A 20,204-nucleotide genomic window follows, 5' to 3' on the forward strand; every position below is an offset into this window, starting at 1 on the left:
CACCACTCAAGACCACAAGATCTTCCTTCTCTGGGCCAAGCATCCCATTCTGGGCCAGCTCGCCTGTCCTGAACCTGTCCTGACTGCCCCCTCTTCTGCCTGAAACTTGTATTCCTGTTACTGTAGCTGTCCTGGCAGTGCCCTCCATGGATGACGTCACTGTCTTCTCAGTGAACTTCTGGGAAGCCGCCTCACTCCTGGGGCCAAACCTGGGCCCATAAAAATACTTGAATTACTCCCTTTGTTCTTCACGTCCAATGGAAGGGAGGTGCTGCTAAGGCTGTTTTTCTAAGAGATAGGATTGGTGTAAGAAGTTGCTCAAAGTCATGAGGCTGGTTTGGGGGTGACACCAGGAGCCCGGCCCAGGTGCATGGGCCCTCACAGTACAGAAGCATCCCTGCAGGTCACGGTAGGCTGTGTGTGCTCAGCTGCTCTCTCTTCTGCTCACCTCATCAAATTCACACACCCGCATCCAGCCAACGAGGCTCCCAGGGCAGGCCACTCTGGCCTGATGGGGTCCCTGCCCTCCAGCCAACCCAGCCTGGTGGTTCACCTCTGTCCTCCAGAGGGAATCCCCGTTCCCTCTTGCCCCCGCCGTCTGCATCCTGCTCACCTGTGAGGTCTCCAGTCTTTCCTGGCTCTTCCAGCCAATTGCCCTCCCCGCACCCTGGCCACGTGCTTGCTCTGTGGGCCCGTGGTCCTTCCTCGCGGTGGGCTCCCTCAGGCAGTCTGCACCTCTCCCCTCCCAATCCCACACCTGCCGCCCAATTTCGCTGCTGCAGCCTGCACCAAGGCCTCCCGCCCTGCCCACCGTGCCTCCCCAGTCAGTACGCCCCTTTCCTATTGTGGATCTGGCGAGCAGGCTTGCAGTTAACATGCAGTCTATCCTCTGCATGGTGCAACTTGGATTTTTTTGGTCCCTCTGGCTATCAGACAACAGGCTTGAAAGGCATCAAACATGGGACGTTAAGGAAACCCTCTGGCCGTGCCACTGCCACAGGCAGTTTGCAGGTTACGTCCCTGGGGCGGGTCTGCGTTCAGGGTCGGAGCCTAGAGACTTACATTGATGTCTTCCAAGGCCACGAAGTTGAGGGTAAGCCCATTGCGCTTCCAGACGATGGGTGGTCGCAGGTCTCCGCGGATGGCGCAGGTCAGCACCGTGCTCAGCCCCACGGTCACTGTGGCCACGCTGACCCTATCCTCAGGGGCGAGGGTAAGCTGAACCACCTCTGCAGGGGAAAAGGAGAAAGTCATCAGACGCACAGCCAGTGGGCGGAGTTCTCACTCAAAGGCCAATGGTTACAGGGATTTCCTGCAGGGCAGCGGCCGGGAGGCTTTGCGGCTCCCTGGAAACTGTCTACAATGTGCTAAGTGTACAGATGGACGCTCCTCGTGGGAGAGAGGCTGTGACTTCTGTGAAATGTTCAAAGGGCTCTGTGAATCAGAAGAAGTCAGGAGCCATAGCTGGTGCAAGGAAACCATTTGGGCAACGGATTTATGAGCTGAGCCGAGCCGAGAACGTGGGCTGTCACGCAGAGGCCAGAGAGCCAGATGTGCCGCGGACACCCTGCTCTGTGCTCCTGGGCCTCATGAAGTCTGGGCCTTGCTTAGTGCAGTCAAGGTCTGCTGGCTGAGCTGACAGGTTTCTCATCCATCTGGGGGCAATTTAAAGGTTGCAGTGTCTGAAGTCTGGGGAACGAACTGGCTGACCTTTGAAGGTTTGTTTCTGCTGAGGATTCTTTGAACTTGGATTTGGATTGCCGTTCAGCAACCATGCACTGTAGCCTTTAATTTTTCGAAGCGCACTTCAGGCCGTACAAATTATTAATCGTGCCATTTTATACTTGATAACTGGCATTAAGACTGATCATTCTTTAGGCAAATGGGAAGGGCCTAAAATATTTGCTTGCAATCACAGGCTTTTAGAAATTTTCAGGATTTATGAGAAAATTCATCAGACTCAGGCTGTTCACATACCAAAATGGGATCAGGCTTGGAGGGAGAGTCAGCAGCCCACTGACAGGACTGCCTCCTCCCTACTGCTCCCCCAGAGCTACAACTCAGGGCACTTGGGGCAGCAGCCAGAGGGGGCATGAGCTGAGGGAGGCAGGCTGGCTGGCTCTGGGGAGCCATCTGTGTTTATTCTGGGATGCCAGCAAAAATGTTGGGGCCCTTTGCCAGGTGTGGAGCAAGGCACAGAGCTGGGAGCTGACTTGGTGGGACCCTTTTGAGCTGTGACCAGGCAGCATGTCTGTGCTAGTGCCCTCTTGCCAATGTGTGTGGGGAGGAGAAGGTGGGGGCGGTGGGAGTGAAACCCGAGACAGGTGTGATGTCCTGCAAAGCAGGTGAACCGGCAGCAAGTGCAGTCAGGGTAGATCGTGAGTAGCAAAGCCCTTTCCCTGCCACAAGCAAGCAGTGGCCCGGCCCTGAGCCCATGAAGATGAACAAGATATACACTAGGTGCTTAATCAGTGCTTGTTGGATGGATGGATGGATGGATGAAAAATGGAGAAAATGGAAATGGGAAGGAAAGGAGTCAACAGGCCAGTGGAGAGGGGACACCCATGCACAGGAAAAATGTGACTCCCAGGGAAGGAGCCGCACGGGGAAAGATAAGCACCGAGTGATTGATGTAGATGCAACTGGCATAATATTTTACAAACATTAAAGTGATGCATTTCAAGTCCCCTCTTAAATCACATCCTGTTTGCTGCCCTCCCACCTCGGAGTCATGAGGCTCATTGCTCAGGGCAGGAGAGAGAAGGCACTCGTACTCTATAGCAAGACCCAGGCTCTGGAGATTCAGAGGGGACAGAGAGAGGGAGAGAGAGGGAAGACTTGCTACAATGGTTTGACTCTTTCTGCGCTGTGCTGGCCCTCAGGACTCAGAACCCAGAGTTGCCCTGAGTGTAGAAGGAGGTACCTCTCCTCATCGAGTGACCTGCGAAGCTCCCTGGCCACAAGGCTCTGTGGAAACAGGAAGGGGTATGGAACGTCCCCTCCTTGTCCCAGGGCATTGTGAGAATAGGGAGCTGGTGAGAAGGGTGTGCCTGTTGGCATGTAGGTGAGGGGGCTCTGGAAGGGGGCTAAAGCCTCCTCCTTTCTACCCCCCACCTCGGGGTGAGCACAACATACGGCACAGAGCCAGAGCCCGGTTTATCTGCCAAAGCCCCTTTGGCTCTCTAGTGGTGTGGAGAGGTCCAAAGGTTCCTGGCCACATGCTGGCTGGGCCATAAGGTGCTGTGTACTTCTGTGCCTGAAGATTGTGCTGGACTGCCAGACTGAGGCCCTAAGGAAATGTCCCTGGAACCTCCAAGGGTGCGTAGTGCCAGCGGGGCTGCTGGAGGCCAAGTTCTGGGGGGACATCAGACCCCAGACCACGAGGAGAACCTGGGCTGACCTCAGCCAAGAGAACCTGAGACAGGGCAATTGGGGGTCTGCATGGGGGGACCGAAGGTGGCCTAGGACAGCGGCATGTTTCTGTCCACAGTCAGAAGTCAGCTTGGGGTTCAGAAGCAGCTAAGGATGCCGGCTGGGGACTGGAGGCCGGAGGCAATTTTTCTTAGAGCATTACTTAATGTGGACTATTAGAATGGCCCGCTCAGACTAAGCCTTACAATGCATTGAACATTCGGTTCTATTTCCTGCCCAACGGCGGTGGGTGGGGCTTGCGAATAAGCTGGGTATGTTACCAAAGGAACCTACAGCTTCTCTGTATGTTGGAATGCTAGTCAAATTACAAGGGAAAGACGAACTGGGCACTCAGGCATCATCCCCTGGAGGAAGCGGGGCCGCCCTGGGCTTCAGGGCTCCTCTTCTCCAGATGTGGTCCCCCTACCATCGGCATCACATCTGGGGCGCAAATGATAGAAACGCAGATTCCTGCCCCTCCACCCCAGGCTGACAAGACTCTCTGTTGGCAGGTGGGCATTCTGGTTTTAGCAAGCACCCCTGGGGTGTCCGTGGTACCCTGAGGCCTGACAACTGCTGCCTTAAAAGATGGGGGGACTGTCTGGGTGGATGGAAAGGGAGAGTCTGGAGGGGGGATGGGGAGGTGAGGTATTCTGGTTGACTGGGGTCTCATTTGGAATGTAAGACCTATGTGCAATGTAGGATCCTCCGCGTGGCCCCAAAGTCATAGATTTTTTTTTTAAAGTTTATTTATTTGTTTTGAGAGAGACAGAGACGGCACAAGGGAGGGACAGAGAGACAGGGAGAGAGAGAATCCCAAGTGGGCCTCATGTTGACAGGCAGAGCCTGACGTGGGGCTCGAACCCACAAAACCGTGAGATCATGATCTGAGCCGAAACCAAGAGTCGGACGCTTAACTGACTGAGCCACCCAGGCGCCCCCAAAAGTCATAGACGTCAAACAGTTTAGCACAGGGCTAAAACCAAACAAACAAAAAGCAAAACCCCAAGTGGGACGGCCGCTGGGATGATTGGTTCCGGCATCCTTCCGGAGTGATTTCGCTGATCACTTGTGTGTGTGAAAATGTGCACTTTGTGTAGGAAAGGCTCATGCAAAATTAGAATGCGTGAGTACTGACAGAACCATCATAATTCTGCTCCTGTCAGCTACACAAATATTAACCAAACAGCAAATATTTGGATCACTTAAAGTTTAATTAAATGAATGTTTTATTGGATTTAATTCATGTCAATATTCCCTGACTGGTTTAAAAATTCTGAAAAGATTTATTGCAACCGAAGCTCTCCTTCTGCCCTTACTCCCAATTATTTACTGTTCAACACACCCTCCCCGGGCAGGCCCCACGTCCCTGCTAAGCGACCTCCCATGGTCGTTTCCCAGGGGGAAAAATGAGGCATCAATCACGGGCTGCGGCTCGAGTGAGCAGAGCAGATTCTGGACTGTGGCTCTGGACATCTGGCCTTCAGGCCTGGCTCTGCTGGTGACATGCCAAGTAGCCTTGGGCAGGTCCCTTCCTGTCAGTCAGACTCGGATCAGACATCACTAAAATGAGGGCTGGGGCTGGGAGGGTTCTGTGGACCCATCTTGCTTTGAGGTCTGGGGCGCTGAGTACATTGTTCTAAGTGGACGTCCCCCTTCTGCCAGGCGCTGTCCAGCTGTGTCTTCCTTGCCCCCCAGGGCCATCTGCCTCTGCTCTTGGCCTACGTGCCCACAGGGGTACAAGTAACACGAACGGTTGCCAAGCCCAAAGTGGCTTCCCTCAGGATGCCCCCTGAATCCTTGCCTTCCTCTCCACCCCAGATGCCAACAGCCTCCTGTGTGCTCACCCCTCCAGATCTTCCCTGTTCTCATGAGCACAAGGTAGGTCATAGCCCTGCTCAAAAGCCGCCCACAGCCTCCACCACCACAGAAGTCAGAACAGTCCCTGACCCGCCCCCCATTCTCCTCCCACGTTACCACCATGGTGCCCACTGGTGTCTATCCCATTTGTCTATTCTGAGACCCTTGCCCTCTCGGCCCCTAGAGATGAACTTATGGGATGTTTCTGGGATCTTGAGGTTTTATTTATATATTTATTTAGTGTATATTTATTATTTTTGAGAGAGAGAGAAAGGGTGTGAGCGGGGGTGGAGCATAGAGAGAGGGAGACACAGAATCCAAAGCAGGCTCCAGGCTCTGAGCTGTCAGCACAGAGGCCGATGTGGGGCTTGAACTCACGGACCGTGAGATCATGACCTGAGCCGAAGTCAGACGCTTAACCGACTGAGACACCCAGGTGCCACTTAAAGTTTAACATAAATGGACATTTAGGTATTTGTTGAAGATTGGAAGACACCATCCTGCTGAAATTTATCAGGAAAAAGAAAGGAGGGTGGTCTTGGTTCTCATAACTGGGAAATCTAAGGCAGATGGAGGAGGCAGTAGACATCTGGGGTTCCCAACAAGGCACTCTCCATTTGGCTGCAAGATGCCCAGTGGTGGCCCCACACTCACAGTGTCCCTGTGCATGGGATCCCAGAGGAAGGGACCCAATATTTCCCGAGAGTCCTGGAAACAGGCATTGGAGAGAACTGTGATCGTCAGACTTGCCTCCTGGGTTGTTGCACGAAGCGATCCCCGGGGCCAGGTGGGTGGAGTACCACGCAGTCACAGGACTGACCGACACGCGAGGCCTGCACCCTGTGGCCACCGCAGGACCGGTTGCTGGTGTGCTGAGGTGGGAACACATGTCCCGACAGAAAGGACATATGTGTGTTGGACAGATCGATACCCTATGACTGCTAGAGAGATGCAGAGAGGGCCTCGTCTTGCCTCTGCCCTTTCCCGGCCTCCCCCTGGAGTCTCGTCATGGTGCACGGTGACGACATTGTGGAGACAGAATCAGCAGAATTCTGCTGCAGCCTGTCCGTGACCCTGCCCTTCTCTGGGAGAGCTATGGGGGGACAGGTTGGTAGTAGTGCCATGGCCCAGCACAGGGGACTCCATGGTCCTCTTGAGCCTCACATTGCGATGGGGACGAGAGGAGGACCAGGCAGCCTGCAATTTGTGGAGCTGGCTCTCGTCGGTGTTCAGTGACCACACACCTACCACTCCTGCCCGGGCACACGCGTACAGGAGGGGACCCAGCTACGCTCAGACCTGCACTCTGCTCTGTGGAGCCAAGAGTTACACGAGAGGGAAGTGAAGGAGCCCTCCGGGGCAGCGGCCTGCACGGGGGCCGCCCAGGGATCTTTCCGGCTGCTGGCTGTGGCTCTGCCGCTCCCACACGCCTCACCACCTGCGGTCCCAAGGGCTACTCTTTGGGAAGGTTGCCAAGGTTTCTGGGGGCCCAGGCAACAAGATCTGCCCCGTGCCCAGAGTGCGTGGAGGCAGTGAAGGAGGGCTGGGCTGTGGGTCCGAGGGGCCCAGGGGGAGCTCATCTGGCACAGCTGGGGAAAGGCACCCACAGAGAGATGATGTCCCTGCTGTAAGAACTGGCACCTGACAGGTGCCTGAGTGGCTCAGTCGGTTGAGCGTCTGACCCTTGATTTTGGCTCAGGTCACAATCCCAGGGTCATGAGATTGAGCCCTGTGTTAGGCTCTGCGCAGGGCATAGAGGCTGCTTCGGATTCTCTCTCTCTCTCTGCCCCTCCCCCACTTGCGCGGGTGCACGTGTGCACTCTCTCTCTCTCAAAATAAATAAACAGACAAAAAAAAAGAGCTGGCCCTGGAGGGCTGGCTGGTAGGGAATCACAGGAGGGGAAGGCAGTGGGGGGTTCCTCACACCCTGGGACATCTACCTCCCTATGGGCCAGGCCTTCTGCTATCCGTGGCTTCCCCTTGTTTTCCCATGGATGAGGTGGCACAGGTCGCATTGAAATCACCGTCGACACCATCATGGCTTGGTTAGCACAGGACAGACCTTCCCGGTGTACTAACTAGGCGCGTGTCCGGCAGTGTGAACCCAGGGCTGTTTGGTGCCCTGGCGCCTAGCACGGTGCCTGGCACACAGTAGGTGGGCTTGAGACCAAGTCCGGCTGACAGCAGTCTTCTGGGGAAACACCTGCCTGGCTCTCTAGGTCCTTCCAACCAGAGCAGTAAAACACCTGGCTGCCCAGACACAAGGCGCTGTGGACACCAGCCCTCAGCCTCCTCCCTGCACACAGGCTCTCCCTGTTCCTTGGAGCCTGGAGAGAAGAGAAGGCCACAGGGGATTAATGGGCCCACCATAAGCAAGGCTAACACCCTTCCCGAAGGCAGGCAGCCATAAAATTTCAGTCTCTGGAGAATTGGGTTTTAGTTCCCTATTACAGCTTTTCCTTAATCACAGGCGCTATTTCTCACACTGACTTGAACTCGATGAGACACTCATAAAACCATCAGCACCCTCTCAAGCAGGATTCTGGTGCTTCACAGCAACAGAAATTAAATTTCTCGAATTATTGTCAAGTCCGCGTTCGTTTTCTTATGTTAGAAATGCACTAATGGAACACATTCCTACCTAGACTTTTGCCATTTTTCAAATGATGCTCTTGGTGGAAAGACTCTGTCAAAAGCTCAATCAACCTGCCTGCATGTCGAAATACCCTCGAAAGGCCAACCCAGGCTCAGAAGCCTACTTGGGAATCAGGATAACCTGGAGAGACCCCCGGCCAGGCGCTTAGACACATCTCTGTAGCTGCAGCTTCTTCTCACCCTGTTCTCCTCGTAAAATAATGTGCTTCTGGTAAGAGCCCCTCAGGTGACCTGGGAGCCACCACAGTAGGTGTGGCACCTGTTTGGCAAACTCTGTTGACCTGGTCTCATTCCTGAGACCAGGGTCACACCGTGAAGTGGGGGGGTGGAACAGAAACAAAGGGAGAGGGTGCACACCCCATGTCTCCTGAACGCGTAGGGGACAGGCAACATCTCAGCACCTCCTGGACCGGATAGCTTCACCAGGCGTGTACAGGGTAGGGCTGTTTTGGCTTGCCCTGTGGGAAGGTGCTCTGGGGTGCTGTGTCCTCTGTTTCCCTCCACCAGAGCCTGCTGCTCGGAGCTCTTTGCCCAAATCTGCTGAAACTGTGTGGCCGGGGCCTGGGAGCTGGTTGCCTATTTAGGGCCTTTCATTCTGACATGCACATTTTGAGCACTGGAGCATGTCTGGCCTGCACAGGTGGCTCTGGACCGGCCAGACCTGCATGCGTCCAAAATATCCTGTTTCTTCAGGCATAATCTGATTCAATTTTTCTGTCATTGTCATATCCCCTCCTGCTTGCTTAATTTTGGGGATGGCAATAAACTTGTTAATTACCGGCAGATCTGTGTGTAATTTACTTTTTCAATTGACTTACATTGCTTGGTGTTGCTGCAACCACTGTTTACAGTTTAGTTATTAACTCTGCTCTTGGGTGTAAACAAACACCTTGGTAAGCTGCAGACAAAGATCATACCTCTATTATCTCTTTTGGATCCTCAGAGGGCCTAATATAATCCCTGGCACAAAGAAGGGACTTGATAAGTAGTTTTAAGCAAGTGAACCATTCGGGTGGTGCTCAGTCAATAATTGTTTATTGAGCACCTACTATGTGCCAGGATATAGTGGGAACATACCGGCAAGCAGAACAGGCTCAGTGCCCGCTAACCTGGAGCTTGTGGCATAGCAGGGAGGACAAGTGTTAGGAGTGGGGTGGGGAGAGAAGGTACCTGAAGCCTGCCCACAGACACCCATGGAGAGACCTTGGCTCTTGCACAGCGTGACTGCCCTCTCTTGGTAGAGCCCTTCCTGTGTGCCCAGAGCAGGAGACAGACCCATGACTCACTCCCAAGGAGCCCCTGTGTGATGTGACCTTCTCCTTTTTTTTCTTTTTAATTAATGTTTATTTATTTTTAAGAGAGAGGGAGACAGAGTGGGGGAGGGGCAGAGAGAGAGGGACACACAGAATCTGAAGCAGGCCCCAGGCTCTGAGCTGACAGCACAGAGCCCGACACGGGGCTCGAACTCACGAACTATGAGATCATGACCTGAGCCGAAGTCGGACGCTCAACCAACTGAGCCACCCAGGCACCCCAAAATGTTTATTTATTTTTGAAGGAGAGAGAGACAGAGCATGAGTGGGGGTGGGGCAGAGAGAGAGGGAGACACAGAATGTGAAGCAGGCTCCAGGCTCCGAGCTGTCAGCACAGAGCCCGACACAAGGCTCGAACTCATGAGCTATGAGCTCATGTGAAGTTGGACGCTTAACTGACTGAGCCACCCAGGCACCCCATGGTTCTGACCAGAGGGATGTGAACATGCTTCATTAAGCAACCCCCCAAATGACTGTGATGGCTAACTGTATCACATGATTGGGCCATGGGAAACCCAGAGAGTTGGTTAAACATTCTGGGTGTGTCTGTGAGAATGTTTCTGGTTGAAATTAGCATTTGAATCAGTTGACTGACTAAAGCAGACTGCCCTTCCTAAGGTCCATGGGCCTCATCCAATCAAATGAAGACCTAAGTAGAACAAAAAGACTGAGTGTTCTTATATTCATTTACTATTACTAGTATTAGTGCTTAGTGTTTTGAGTTCCTTCTCCCTGACTGCCTTCAAGATGGGACATGGGTCTTTTCCTGCCTTTGGACTTGAACTGAAGTATTTTCTTTTCCTGGGTCTTGAGCCTTCTGGCTTTTAGACTGGGCCTTAACGCACCGGCTCTCCTGGGTCTCCAGTTCACCAATTGCAGACGCTGGGATGTTAGCCTCCACAATCTTGTGAGCCAATTCTTTATAATACTGTCTTTCTCCATGCATCCATGCATCCATCCATGCATCCTGTTGGTTTCTGGTTCTCTGGAGCGCTCTGATTCATGCAGTCATTACCCACACTCTCTTCTCTCATGGAGATCATGTGGTCGTGCATTTTGTGAAAGCAAATAACACAGTCTCTTTGTTGCTGCCTGAGCCCACCAGATCTGATGAGCATGAGAAATCGGTCTTCACTCCATCATGCTACTAAGATGTTGGGTCTCTACAGCATTTGGTGTTGAGGGACCTAATACACCCCTTCAGAAGACAAAGAAATGTAAGTTAATGTATTTCCACAGAAGAAATTGTCATGAGACATGGAAGGGGCCTTGGAGAGGTTGTCATTCAGGTCAGGAACCCTCAAAATCCTCTGACAGGAGGAGATCCGATTCCTGTTCCAATGCTCGAAACAGCTTCTGTCCAGAGACCTTATTCTCTCCTCCCACAGCTGTTTCTACTGCTTTCGCTATTAGTGTCCAAGGGAGAGGGGTTTCGCGGTAGGCTGGGAGAGAATGTGTAAATAAATGACCCAGGATAATATGTGCTGTGTCTGGGAAGGAAGCATGCCAAGAGAGAGAAGAGCAAGGAGGCCTTATAAGATGTGAGTGGGAGTGGTGGGAGAAGTCTGGGTGGGAGCCATTTCAGTGGATATCCCTGAGAGGAGAAACCAGAGAGACCAAGAATAGGAGAAAGGGCAACGTAGTCGGAGACACAGCTCATGCAAAGGCCCTGAGGTAGGACGGGGCTTACAGTGCTCTGGGAACTGAAGAAGGCCAGTGTGTCTGAAGCACAGGGAACAATGTGGGGGTGTGTGGCACCCCTGTAGTGAGAGAGGTGCTGCACAGCCAGGCAGAACAGGCAGGGCCACGGTTTCTTAGCGGGAGACCTGAGGATTTTCATTTAAGGCAATGGAAGGTAATTCGAGGATTTTGAGTCAGGGAGGGATGTGATCTGCTTTGCATACTAGAAGGATCACTCCAGGCCAATGGGCCGCTGCGGGGGAGGAAAGGATGCAGAGACCCCATTTAGGAAGCTGGGGCTGTAGTTGAGGGAGAGGCAGGTGGTGAGTGTGGGGAAGGAGGGTAGAGGAAGGGACGGGGCTCGGACACCATTCACATGAAGAGCCCTGCGAAAGGGGTGTCGGGACTGACTCCCTCCTGTGCTCCTAGCTTGACCTCTTGCGTAATACAATGATATTTCCTGAGGTGGGGTGGGCTGGAGCCTTGATATGCTGTTTCTGTCTTGACTGATAACCCTCTAACCCTTCCTCAGGCATTTGCTCTGAAATGTAGACTATGATCATATCCTTGGCCCCTTCAGTGAAAAAGGCTTGAAGGGGATTTCTTAACAATTGCATTCCTGTTACTAAAAAGCCTCAGGAAGAGGGACAGACAGGAGTCTCCATTGTCCAGGCTGCTCTCCCTACGGCCCTGAGGGCCGAGGAGTGTTCAGCAGGCAGGCAGTCCAAGCGGCTGAAGCCAGACAGAGGCGGGGGGGGGGGGGGGGGGGGGGGGGGGGGGGGGGGGGGGGGGGGTGCCAACCCTGATGTGTGCCTTACCCACCTCCACCCTGCGGTGTGGGCCACGGCCTCTGAGCATAAACCCGGCTTCACACACTCAACAGGGAGAAGCCATCGGGTCTTGTGAGAGCGTAAATAAGTATAGTGCGTTTTCTGTTTAATTATCCAGTCTCCGGAGAACGCTAAGTCATGGCTGCATTGGGTAAACAGGCACAAGCAAGCCATTTTGGAGAACAGCTTACATCAGTGTATTTGTTTTGTTTCAATTCCAATCTTCCTGAGTGTGCCACAGCTCTGATGAATTACTGACTGGGGGGGGGGGGGGGGGGTCCCTGAGCCTGGCCGAGGGCTCTGCCGCTCCCAGCACCCATGGAGCTCCTGGCAGTTTCTGCCTTTAAAGGAAATATGACTCGGGGCACCTGGGTGGCTCAGTCGGTTAAGCGTTCGACTTCAGCTCAGGTCATGATCTCGCGGTTCATGGGTTTGAGCCCTGCGTCAGGTTTTGTGCTGACAGCTCAGAGCCTGGTACCTGCTTCCGATTCTTTGTCTCCCTCTCTCTCTGCCCCTTTCCCACTCATGCATGCTCTCTCTCTCAAAAATAAAAACATTAACAAAAATTTTTTTAAAGGAAACATGGCTCACAGCCTCTGTTTCTGACCAGCAGGCCTCCTGAGGACCTTGGCCCACCACTTCCTGGTCCAGGGTGAACTATAGACAGACTCTGTCCTCCCCCTGGGTAACCCCCTGTGTTCTAGTTTTAAGGCCCATCTGAGAAGCAGCAGCCATAGTTTTGGTCACTGAGTATTAACATGGCAGAGAGCTCAGTGAATCCATCTGTTGGAAGGAAAGGAGGTCAGTGGGGTGGGGGCGTGTTGGCCCCTAGCAGCCTGGTTTGGGCCTTGGCACAGGGGGTGCAGGGCTGGAATTTGGAGGAGCCCTGCCCCTCACTGGATGGTGATGCTATGGGCACAGGCAGGGAAAGGGAAGCACAGAAAGAGGAGGCCTCAGGGGGCAGTGGTACGAGGTGAGGCTGAAGGTCAGGAGCCAGGCCGGCAGGACCTCACGGCAATGGTGGGGACTTTGGGTTTTATTGCACGAGAAGCCCTTGGAGCATCTTAAGCAGGAGACTCAACTGGTCTGATTTATGTTTTTTCTTTTTTTTAATTTATTTTGAGAGAGAGAGAGAGAGAGAGAGAGAGAGAGAGAGAGAGAAAATGATGCGGGGAGGGGCAGAGAGAGAGGGAGACAGAGGATCTGAAGCAGGCTCTGTGCCCTCAGCACAGAGCCCTATGTGGGGCTCAAACTCACCAACTGTGAGATAGTGACCTGAGCCAAAGTCAGCTGCTCAATGGACTGAGCCACCCAGGGCCCTGATGTATGCTTGTAAAGACAACCTGTGCATAGGCTGAGACATCTTCAACTACGTTAACCCTGAGTGGAAACGGGGCTGACTGATAAGGAAAGACTGTCATCTCCCTAAGGGGGAGGCCCTGGGTAGGTTCATTCGTGTGTCCAGGATGTCATCAGGCCCTTGGGCTCTCTTTCTTCTGCCCCGCAGCCCACAGTGTGCAGCCATACTGGACAGTTCTGGGCATCGCAGGCAGGCACTACATCGTACGGTGGGAGGAGGGCCTCTTCCTGGTGTGTGAGCTGTAAGGACAAGGAAGGTCCCGTGCGGACTTCCCCTCAGGTTTCATTAGCCAGATTTGAGTCTCGTGCTCACCCCTAGAGCACATACTGGCAAGAAACTGCTGTGACTGGCTGGGGGAGGCCTGGTGCTGGGGGAGGAGGTGGGCCAGCTGGGACTCAGGAAGGGGTGGAGGGTGGACAGAACAGGCAGCAGAGGAAGCAGGGAGATCTGTTAGGGGCCTGTGGTCTGGGGGTTGGTGGCTTGGGTCACAGCAGTGGCCGCAGAGGTGCTGAGAGACAGATGGATTTGGGACACATGTTGGGGGGCAGGGCCAACAGATCTGCCAACTGACTGGATGGAGGGATCGAGGATGATTATTACTGGGGTTTTGGCCTGAAAAACTGGGCAGCTGTTGGCTCCATTTGCTGAAAGGCTGAGGGAGAAAGAGCAGACCTTTTAGGTACAACCCAAGTTCTGTTTTATGGTGGTTGGTAGATGGAGGGGTGGGCAGTTGGCTGCATGAGTCTGGGGCTCAGAAGAGTGGTCCAGCCCAGGGATAAGATGTTGGGATCCATCGATGTCTAAGTGATATTTAAAACCACGGGACCAAGAGAGATCACAGGGGACTATGCGGAGAGGGGAGGGGCCTGAGAAGTAAGGCCTGGGACCCACCAAGGTTTCATGGAGGAGGATGAGCAGAGTCATACAGACCCTGAGCAGGAACCTGTGGGTTCCCTGTGTCTGGTGCTGTCAGGAGCTCTGGTCAGACCAGGACTCAGGTTTGATCACAGGCTGTGGTGACAGGGAGGGCCTTTGGGACCTGGACATTTGGAATCACTAAAATTTCATTAGAGCACTAGGGAATAAAGTCATCTCTGGAATGGACTGGGAGCGAACAGGAGTTCTTTACAAGAGTTCTGTCAAGAAGGGGAGCAGAGAAATGGAAAGAATTTTTTTTCCCCAGGTGTTGTGTTTGTGAGCCCAGGGGAAGATACAAATGGAGAGGGAGAAATGCATGATGCAGAAGAGAGGAGGGGCGCTTTTAGAAGAAAAGCCTCTGAGTGAGTGAGAGCAGGGAGCCCCCAGAGAGTAAGTGGGGGGGGGGACTGGCGTCTGAAAAGGCAGAGGCTTTGTGCTTCTGAACAGAAGGGGGCTGCAGAAGGAGATGAGAGGAAGTGCTCTTCATGGCAGAAGGACAAGAGAAAGCCCATTTGGCACAGGTTTGCAGTTCTCAACCTAAGGCGATTTTGCAAACCCCGCCCTGGGACATTTGGTAATGTCTGGAGATAATTTTGGTTGTTAGGACTGAGGGAGGTGGTATTTCCCTGCTGGTGTCTAGTGTGGTTACTAGCTAGGGATGCTACTAAATAAACATCCTACAACGCACAGAATAGTCCCCACAATAAAGAATTATCCAGCCCCATATGTCAAAAGTGGCCCCACATGTCAAAAGTTACGTTAGCAATAACGACGGGATTGGTACAGCCCTCAAATATTTTATCTATTGACAATGCATGTCTTCCCACTGGCCCGTCCTAGGCAGGGCCTGTAGGCACGTGAGGATACAGCCTTGTCTGAATCCGCACCTGAGTGGTTATACCACGGGATTAGAGGAAGCCCTTCTTCCCTTTCCCTGGCCCGACAAGGCCAAACCTTACACAGGGCCTCGGCCATCATGCTCTCCTGTCAACGCCAGCCTTGGTGGACCTGCCTGCTGCGCCCGGTGGTGGTGGTGGGGTCTTGATGCAGGCAGGTGAGGGGGGAGGGGAAAACCTCAAAAGAGTGGCTGTTATGATCATTGTAGTTGTGACACAGAAACCAACTCATTTGCCTTTGCTGGAACCTTCCTTGTGTCAGGCAAGATGCATGGCACCAAAATATCTGGATGTGAGAAATCTCTTTTCCTTGCATAGGATATTTATCTCTCTCTTTGTCTTGGGTAGGTTCTTTAAATTATCTTTCAGAGAGAACCCTATAATATATGCTTTGTCCAAGGACAGATCTCGGTAAGAAAAATGCCTCTGGTTTCCCCTCCAAAGACTCCTCTGCCATCTGTCAGTTTGGAAATCTCCACATCTTGACCCACGGCAAATTGCTTCTCGCCGCGCCCGACATCGCGCCTGCCTTGCCAGGCACACGCGGAGGCTGCAGGCTGGCTGAGTGAACGGTCCATTTTAGGGATGAATGAGCCAAAATCTCATTCACCTCTCCTCTCTTTACAGTTACAGCCAAACTGCCCCCGGAGCCCCTCTGCGTCCCCTGTTTTCTCTTTGTCTCCTTCGGGACTGCTTCCACATAGGACCTCATTGTTGGTGGAAACAGCAGCCTCTTCCCGGGAAAGGTCTCCACGTGCAGGCCCCCTTCCCTCCCACCTGCCTGGCATTTAAGCCCCACCGGCACCTGACTTCCAGCCTTCTCTTCCAGAGCCCACACTTAGCTTGAGCCCAAAGGAACTCCTTGCCATGCTCCACCAGCGTCCTGGCTTTCTCATGTTTGCCGGCCGTGTTGGCACCACCTCACGGGGGAGTTCAGCCTTATGCAAATACAGCTCTGGCGTCTGAGGGTGAAACAGGTGTGGCCGTTGCCCGGGACCCAGAGGAGGTCCCTGAGAGCCTCAGAGGCAGAGCTGCCTCAGCACACAAACCCTCGAAAATGGAGAGGTTCCAGCAAGGAATCATAAGGATAGCAAATAAATGAAAGGTTTAACATATTACCTTCTGCAACTTAAGAAAAAGCATCGTTCGCTGGGCTGAAATCGGAGAACTGGCCTGCAGTCCCCATGTAGGGGAGCCGTCCCCTGGCAGAAGATGCCTGGCGGGTAAGCCACCCAGCATTTCTGTAGGGTGGGCAGCCCTGGGTCTCAGGCCCCTGGCAGAGCCGTCCTCATGTAAAGGACAGGGAAACCGAGGCCCAGAGACTTAACGGTGGCAGGACTGACACCCTGCAGTTCAGTGCACTGCTTTTTACTTCCTGGTGCCCCGTTTTAGTGCACTGGGGTTAGAGAGAGAGAGGGGAGCAGTTATAAATACAAGAAGAAAATCTAGCAGCTAACAGGTCAGAGAAAGGTAATTTAAGAATTAAACGTGGGGCCCAAGGGTGGCTCAGTTGGTTAAGCATCTGACTTTGGCTCAGGTCATGATGTTACTCATGGTTCGTGAGTTCGAGCCCGGCTTCAGGCTCTGTGCTGACAGCTCAAAGCCTGGGGCCTGCTTCGGTTTCTCTGCGTCCCCTCTCTCTGCCCCCTCTGCTCTAGAGCTCTATCTCTCTCTCTCAAAAATAAATAAACATTAAGAGTTAGTGTCTCTGCACCCTTCTGCGGAGCCCTTCAGCCAGGCTGGGGGAGGCGGGCAAGAGAAGCCTCTGGGATTCGGTCCTGGCACCAGTGTTCCTAGCAGCGGTAGGGACCCCTTGATGTCCGTCTCATGTGTGTTCTGATTGTGGCTATAGCACCGAATGACTTTACACTTACAACTGAACAGTTTCATGCAGGCTGCAGCTGCTGCAGTGGTCCCTGCACCCCTGGCTCAGGGGTGGGGGGACACTACAGCAGAAGCCAGCACGCTGACACTTGGCTCCCATGTCAGGAGGCCTGCAAGCCCAGTGTGGAGACGTGTTTGGGTTGTCCCTGGGACGCAGCCCACGTCAGGAACCTGCAGCCAAAGCTGTGCAAGGCCGGGCAAGGTTTCTTTTTTGTGCATTGCAAAAACAGGCCCAGGTTCAGGTTCAAAGGTGGAAGTCTTTGGGATAAAATAATCATCTGGGTTCTAGGGAGTCGAGACTGTGTCTCTTATGCCAAACAGATGAACAAACCACGCAGATACCCCAGGACCAGCACTGCCCCGTCGCCACTTCTCCATCTCCAGACACCCCAGTTTCACCCCCCAGGTGTCTTGCTTTATGCTGACATTGGCTGCCTGAAGCACCCCTGTGAGGCAGCCCTTCCTGCCCACTATAACCCCATCTGTAGCAAGATGACCCTGCACAGCCTCACCTCCCACCTCCCCTTCAGCCCATGAGGAAGGGGAGGGTTTGGAGAAACTAGTTCATGCCAAGCAGCTGACAGCAGGTCCTGGTCCCAGCTGTTTCTGGTTGCACCCCTGCCGGTGTGCACCAGAGCCCTCATCTGCAGGGGTCTCGGGAAGGCCGGAGGTGGGGATGTGACCCTGACACCAGGAGGCCTTCACCGGCCCTCAGGCCCACGGACGCCGCACACCACAGTTTCCCTGCAGACCACGGGGACAGCACAGCAGTCCCTGAGAAGCACTGGGAGTCATCGGTGGCCATGAGTTCCTTTTGTTAAGCCCACGGTGCTTCAGGAGAGTGGAATTTCTGTCTCAGAACCCAGCTAAGTGCTCAGCTACACAGATATGGTGTGGCTGGAAAGCAAACCTGAATATGGAAATCCATCCACCTCTTCTTACGGTGGCTCACACTAGCCTGCAGCCTCAGTGCCTGTGGGGAGCCAGACCTCGTGCAGTCCCAGGTTGTGGCCTGACCCCTGGCTCTTCCTGGCTGGGGCTAGCCTGAGCTCTTGTGGTCCTGGTACAATGATCACTACGGGACCTCCAGCCTAGATGGCCTGGACCGTCCCTCACCTTCCCTGGCCAGTCCCCCCTCCTGGGCCCAACCCTCACCGTCCTTTCTCCTTCCTTCAGCCTCTTGTCCCCAGGGTGTGGTCACCTCCTTTTCCTCAAGCCTTTTAGCTTGGCTGTCCCTCCACCCCCCTAGCCACAGGCCAGAGCCACGCCAGAAGCTTGTTCCAGACCCGTGTTGTGGGCACTCACCGACACCTGGGGATAGTCTGGAGCCCCCAGGGGAGCTGACACAGCCCCTTGCCCTTCTGCCTGCCACACCTGCCTGAAGATTCCCAGGCTGCCCATGTGGTCATATCCTCTTGCAGCTCATGTTCGAAACAAAGCACGATCGCAAGCCCCGTGCCACGTTCTGTGGAGACCAGGTCAACGGGCCCCCACATGCGCCGATGTCAGCTGAGAAGGAGGCACCAATTGGGGTGCGGTGGCGTAGGGGTGAGGGTAGGCAGGTCAAGAGCGGTGGGAACTCTGTCTGCCTGGTTTTCACCTGCATCCCACACAGACCCATCCATCCCAGTAAACATCAGCTGAGTCAAGAGGTAATGAGCTTGCTGACTGAAGCAGGGAGAAGAGGCAGGCTAGATGCAGAGAGACAGGAGAAGGCCATGGACCGTGGCCGCCTGGATTTTCCAGGCCCCTGTGCATGGGCCCCACAGGAGGGAGCCCATCCTCAGCTACACACCTGGTAGGGTAGGAGCCTGATCCTGTGGCTCAGAGACCTGAAGGGAATGGCTCAGGGCTGCAGGGCGGCTGAGCTCTGGTTTATCCATGGCAGGACCACGCTGCCCCCAACAGTGAGGTGGAGACACGCCGCCGAGCAGCCTCATTTTGCTGTAGCTCCCTCCCCCTTCATGTCCACTCCTGCAAGAGGGATTGTTGAATGACTCCGGCCAAAATGTGCTCTCCCCAGAGGCTGCCAGCAGCCCTGCCAATCCTGGTCATGCGGCCCCCACCCAGGCCCACAATGAGGCACGTGACCTCTTGTTAAGGGTGTGACTACACAGCACCGTGGGCCTGCCGGATGCTGGATGGAACTGTCTGAGCATGTGGCTGGGGGAGGAGGCTTCTGTGTGCAAACACAGATTTCACAGACCACAGCACGTGCGGTCAATGTGGCTGCTGAGCATGGTTTCCAGGGCACTGACTGTGGGGGCTGAAGATGAGTTTCATTTGTCACGGCAGTACTGCAGATAGGCTGGGAGTCGTGGGCTGAATGGCTTTGTCTTATCCTGAAATAACCCGGTCTAATGAGCTCCTGCCCACGAGGGGCGGGAACCAGGGAAATGTGCCCATTAAATGTATGTGGTTCCGGAGGAGGCCTGGCCCGCTCCTGGCTGAAGAGCAGCCGAGGCAGCTGCCTGGTGGGGCACAGGCCTGGCTGGCTTGGACAGGGTCCACTTAGCAGCCCGGCCTCAGCCCCCTCCCCCAGAGCTACCCTCCACACTGGCTCCCCTCACAGAGAAGGCAGTGGGCCAGCAATGGTGTCAGCAGAGCCCGGGAAATTCAGTAGGGCCAGGCCTTCAGGACTGTCCTTCTGTGAGAAGGGGGGGTGGGGCCCACCTCTTCCTGGCCCCTCACTGACCAAGAAGTAGGGGGTCCCTGGTGACGGAAAGCAAAGGACACCATCTATCCTTGTCCTTTGCTTGCCTGGGAGCTGGGCATGTTCCCTTCTGGAGCAGGCCCAGGACCCTCCCATGGTCAGCCTGTGGCAGCCGAAGTCGTAGTGGTGGTGGTGGGGGGTCGCTGGTGCAGAGTAATGGCTAGAGGAAGGCCATGACCTTGCTCACCCCGTAGGAATGAGAAAGGGGTAGGCGTGTCACCTCCCCCAGTGCCCTTGGAGAGCACGGAGGAAGCTGCCATAAGTCCCAAAGGTGAAGGGTCTGATCCGCTGGCTGGGCAGGGTGAGTTCCTGTCCTTGCATTGGCTCTAGCCCTGGGGTCTCTGTGACCCCATTGCAGGACCACTGTCCTTGGAAGATGGACAGTAGTAGCAGGAAACCCGGTGATTCTGGTTCAACAGGTCCTGCCAGGGAGGGGCGGGAAAGGAGTGAAAGGCAAGGGGGCAGGTGTGGAGGAGAACAGGCTTAGGTACCCCAGAGCTTAACGGGGTGGCTGACAGGGCCTCTCCCAGGCCAGGCTCCAGAGGGCCACAGGCCAGGTGATAATGCTGCACCGCATAGCATCTCCACACCCCCAGCCATGTAAGCCCCATGAAGTGGCTGGTAGGGAGCACATGCTTATCTCACAGGGGAGGTAACTGAGGCCCAAAGAGGAGCTACTACTAG

The 20,204-nt window shown here is 54.4% G+C and overlaps 1 protein-coding gene across 1 annotated transcript in view; it reads right to left on the minus strand.

Annotated features, from left to right (window-relative positions):
* The window catches only part of FSTL4 (follistatin like 4), a 209,270-nt gene that overhangs the window by 58,108 nt on the left and 130,958 nt on the right, over nt 1-20,204 (minus strand). Inside the window, exon 6 of the mRNA XM_042955606.1 lies at nt 1,063-1,229. Coding sequence (XP_042811540.1) covers nt 1,063-1,229 — 167 coding nt within the window. The remainder of the gene's footprint in view (nt 1-1,062; nt 1,230-20,204) is intronic.

The sequence above is a fragment of the Panthera leo genome, chromosome A1, assembly GCF_018350215.1.
Source record: "Panthera leo isolate Ple1 chromosome A1, P.leo_Ple1_pat1.1, whole genome shotgun sequence".
NCBI lineage: Eukaryota > Metazoa > Chordata > Mammalia > Carnivora > Felidae > Panthera > Panthera leo.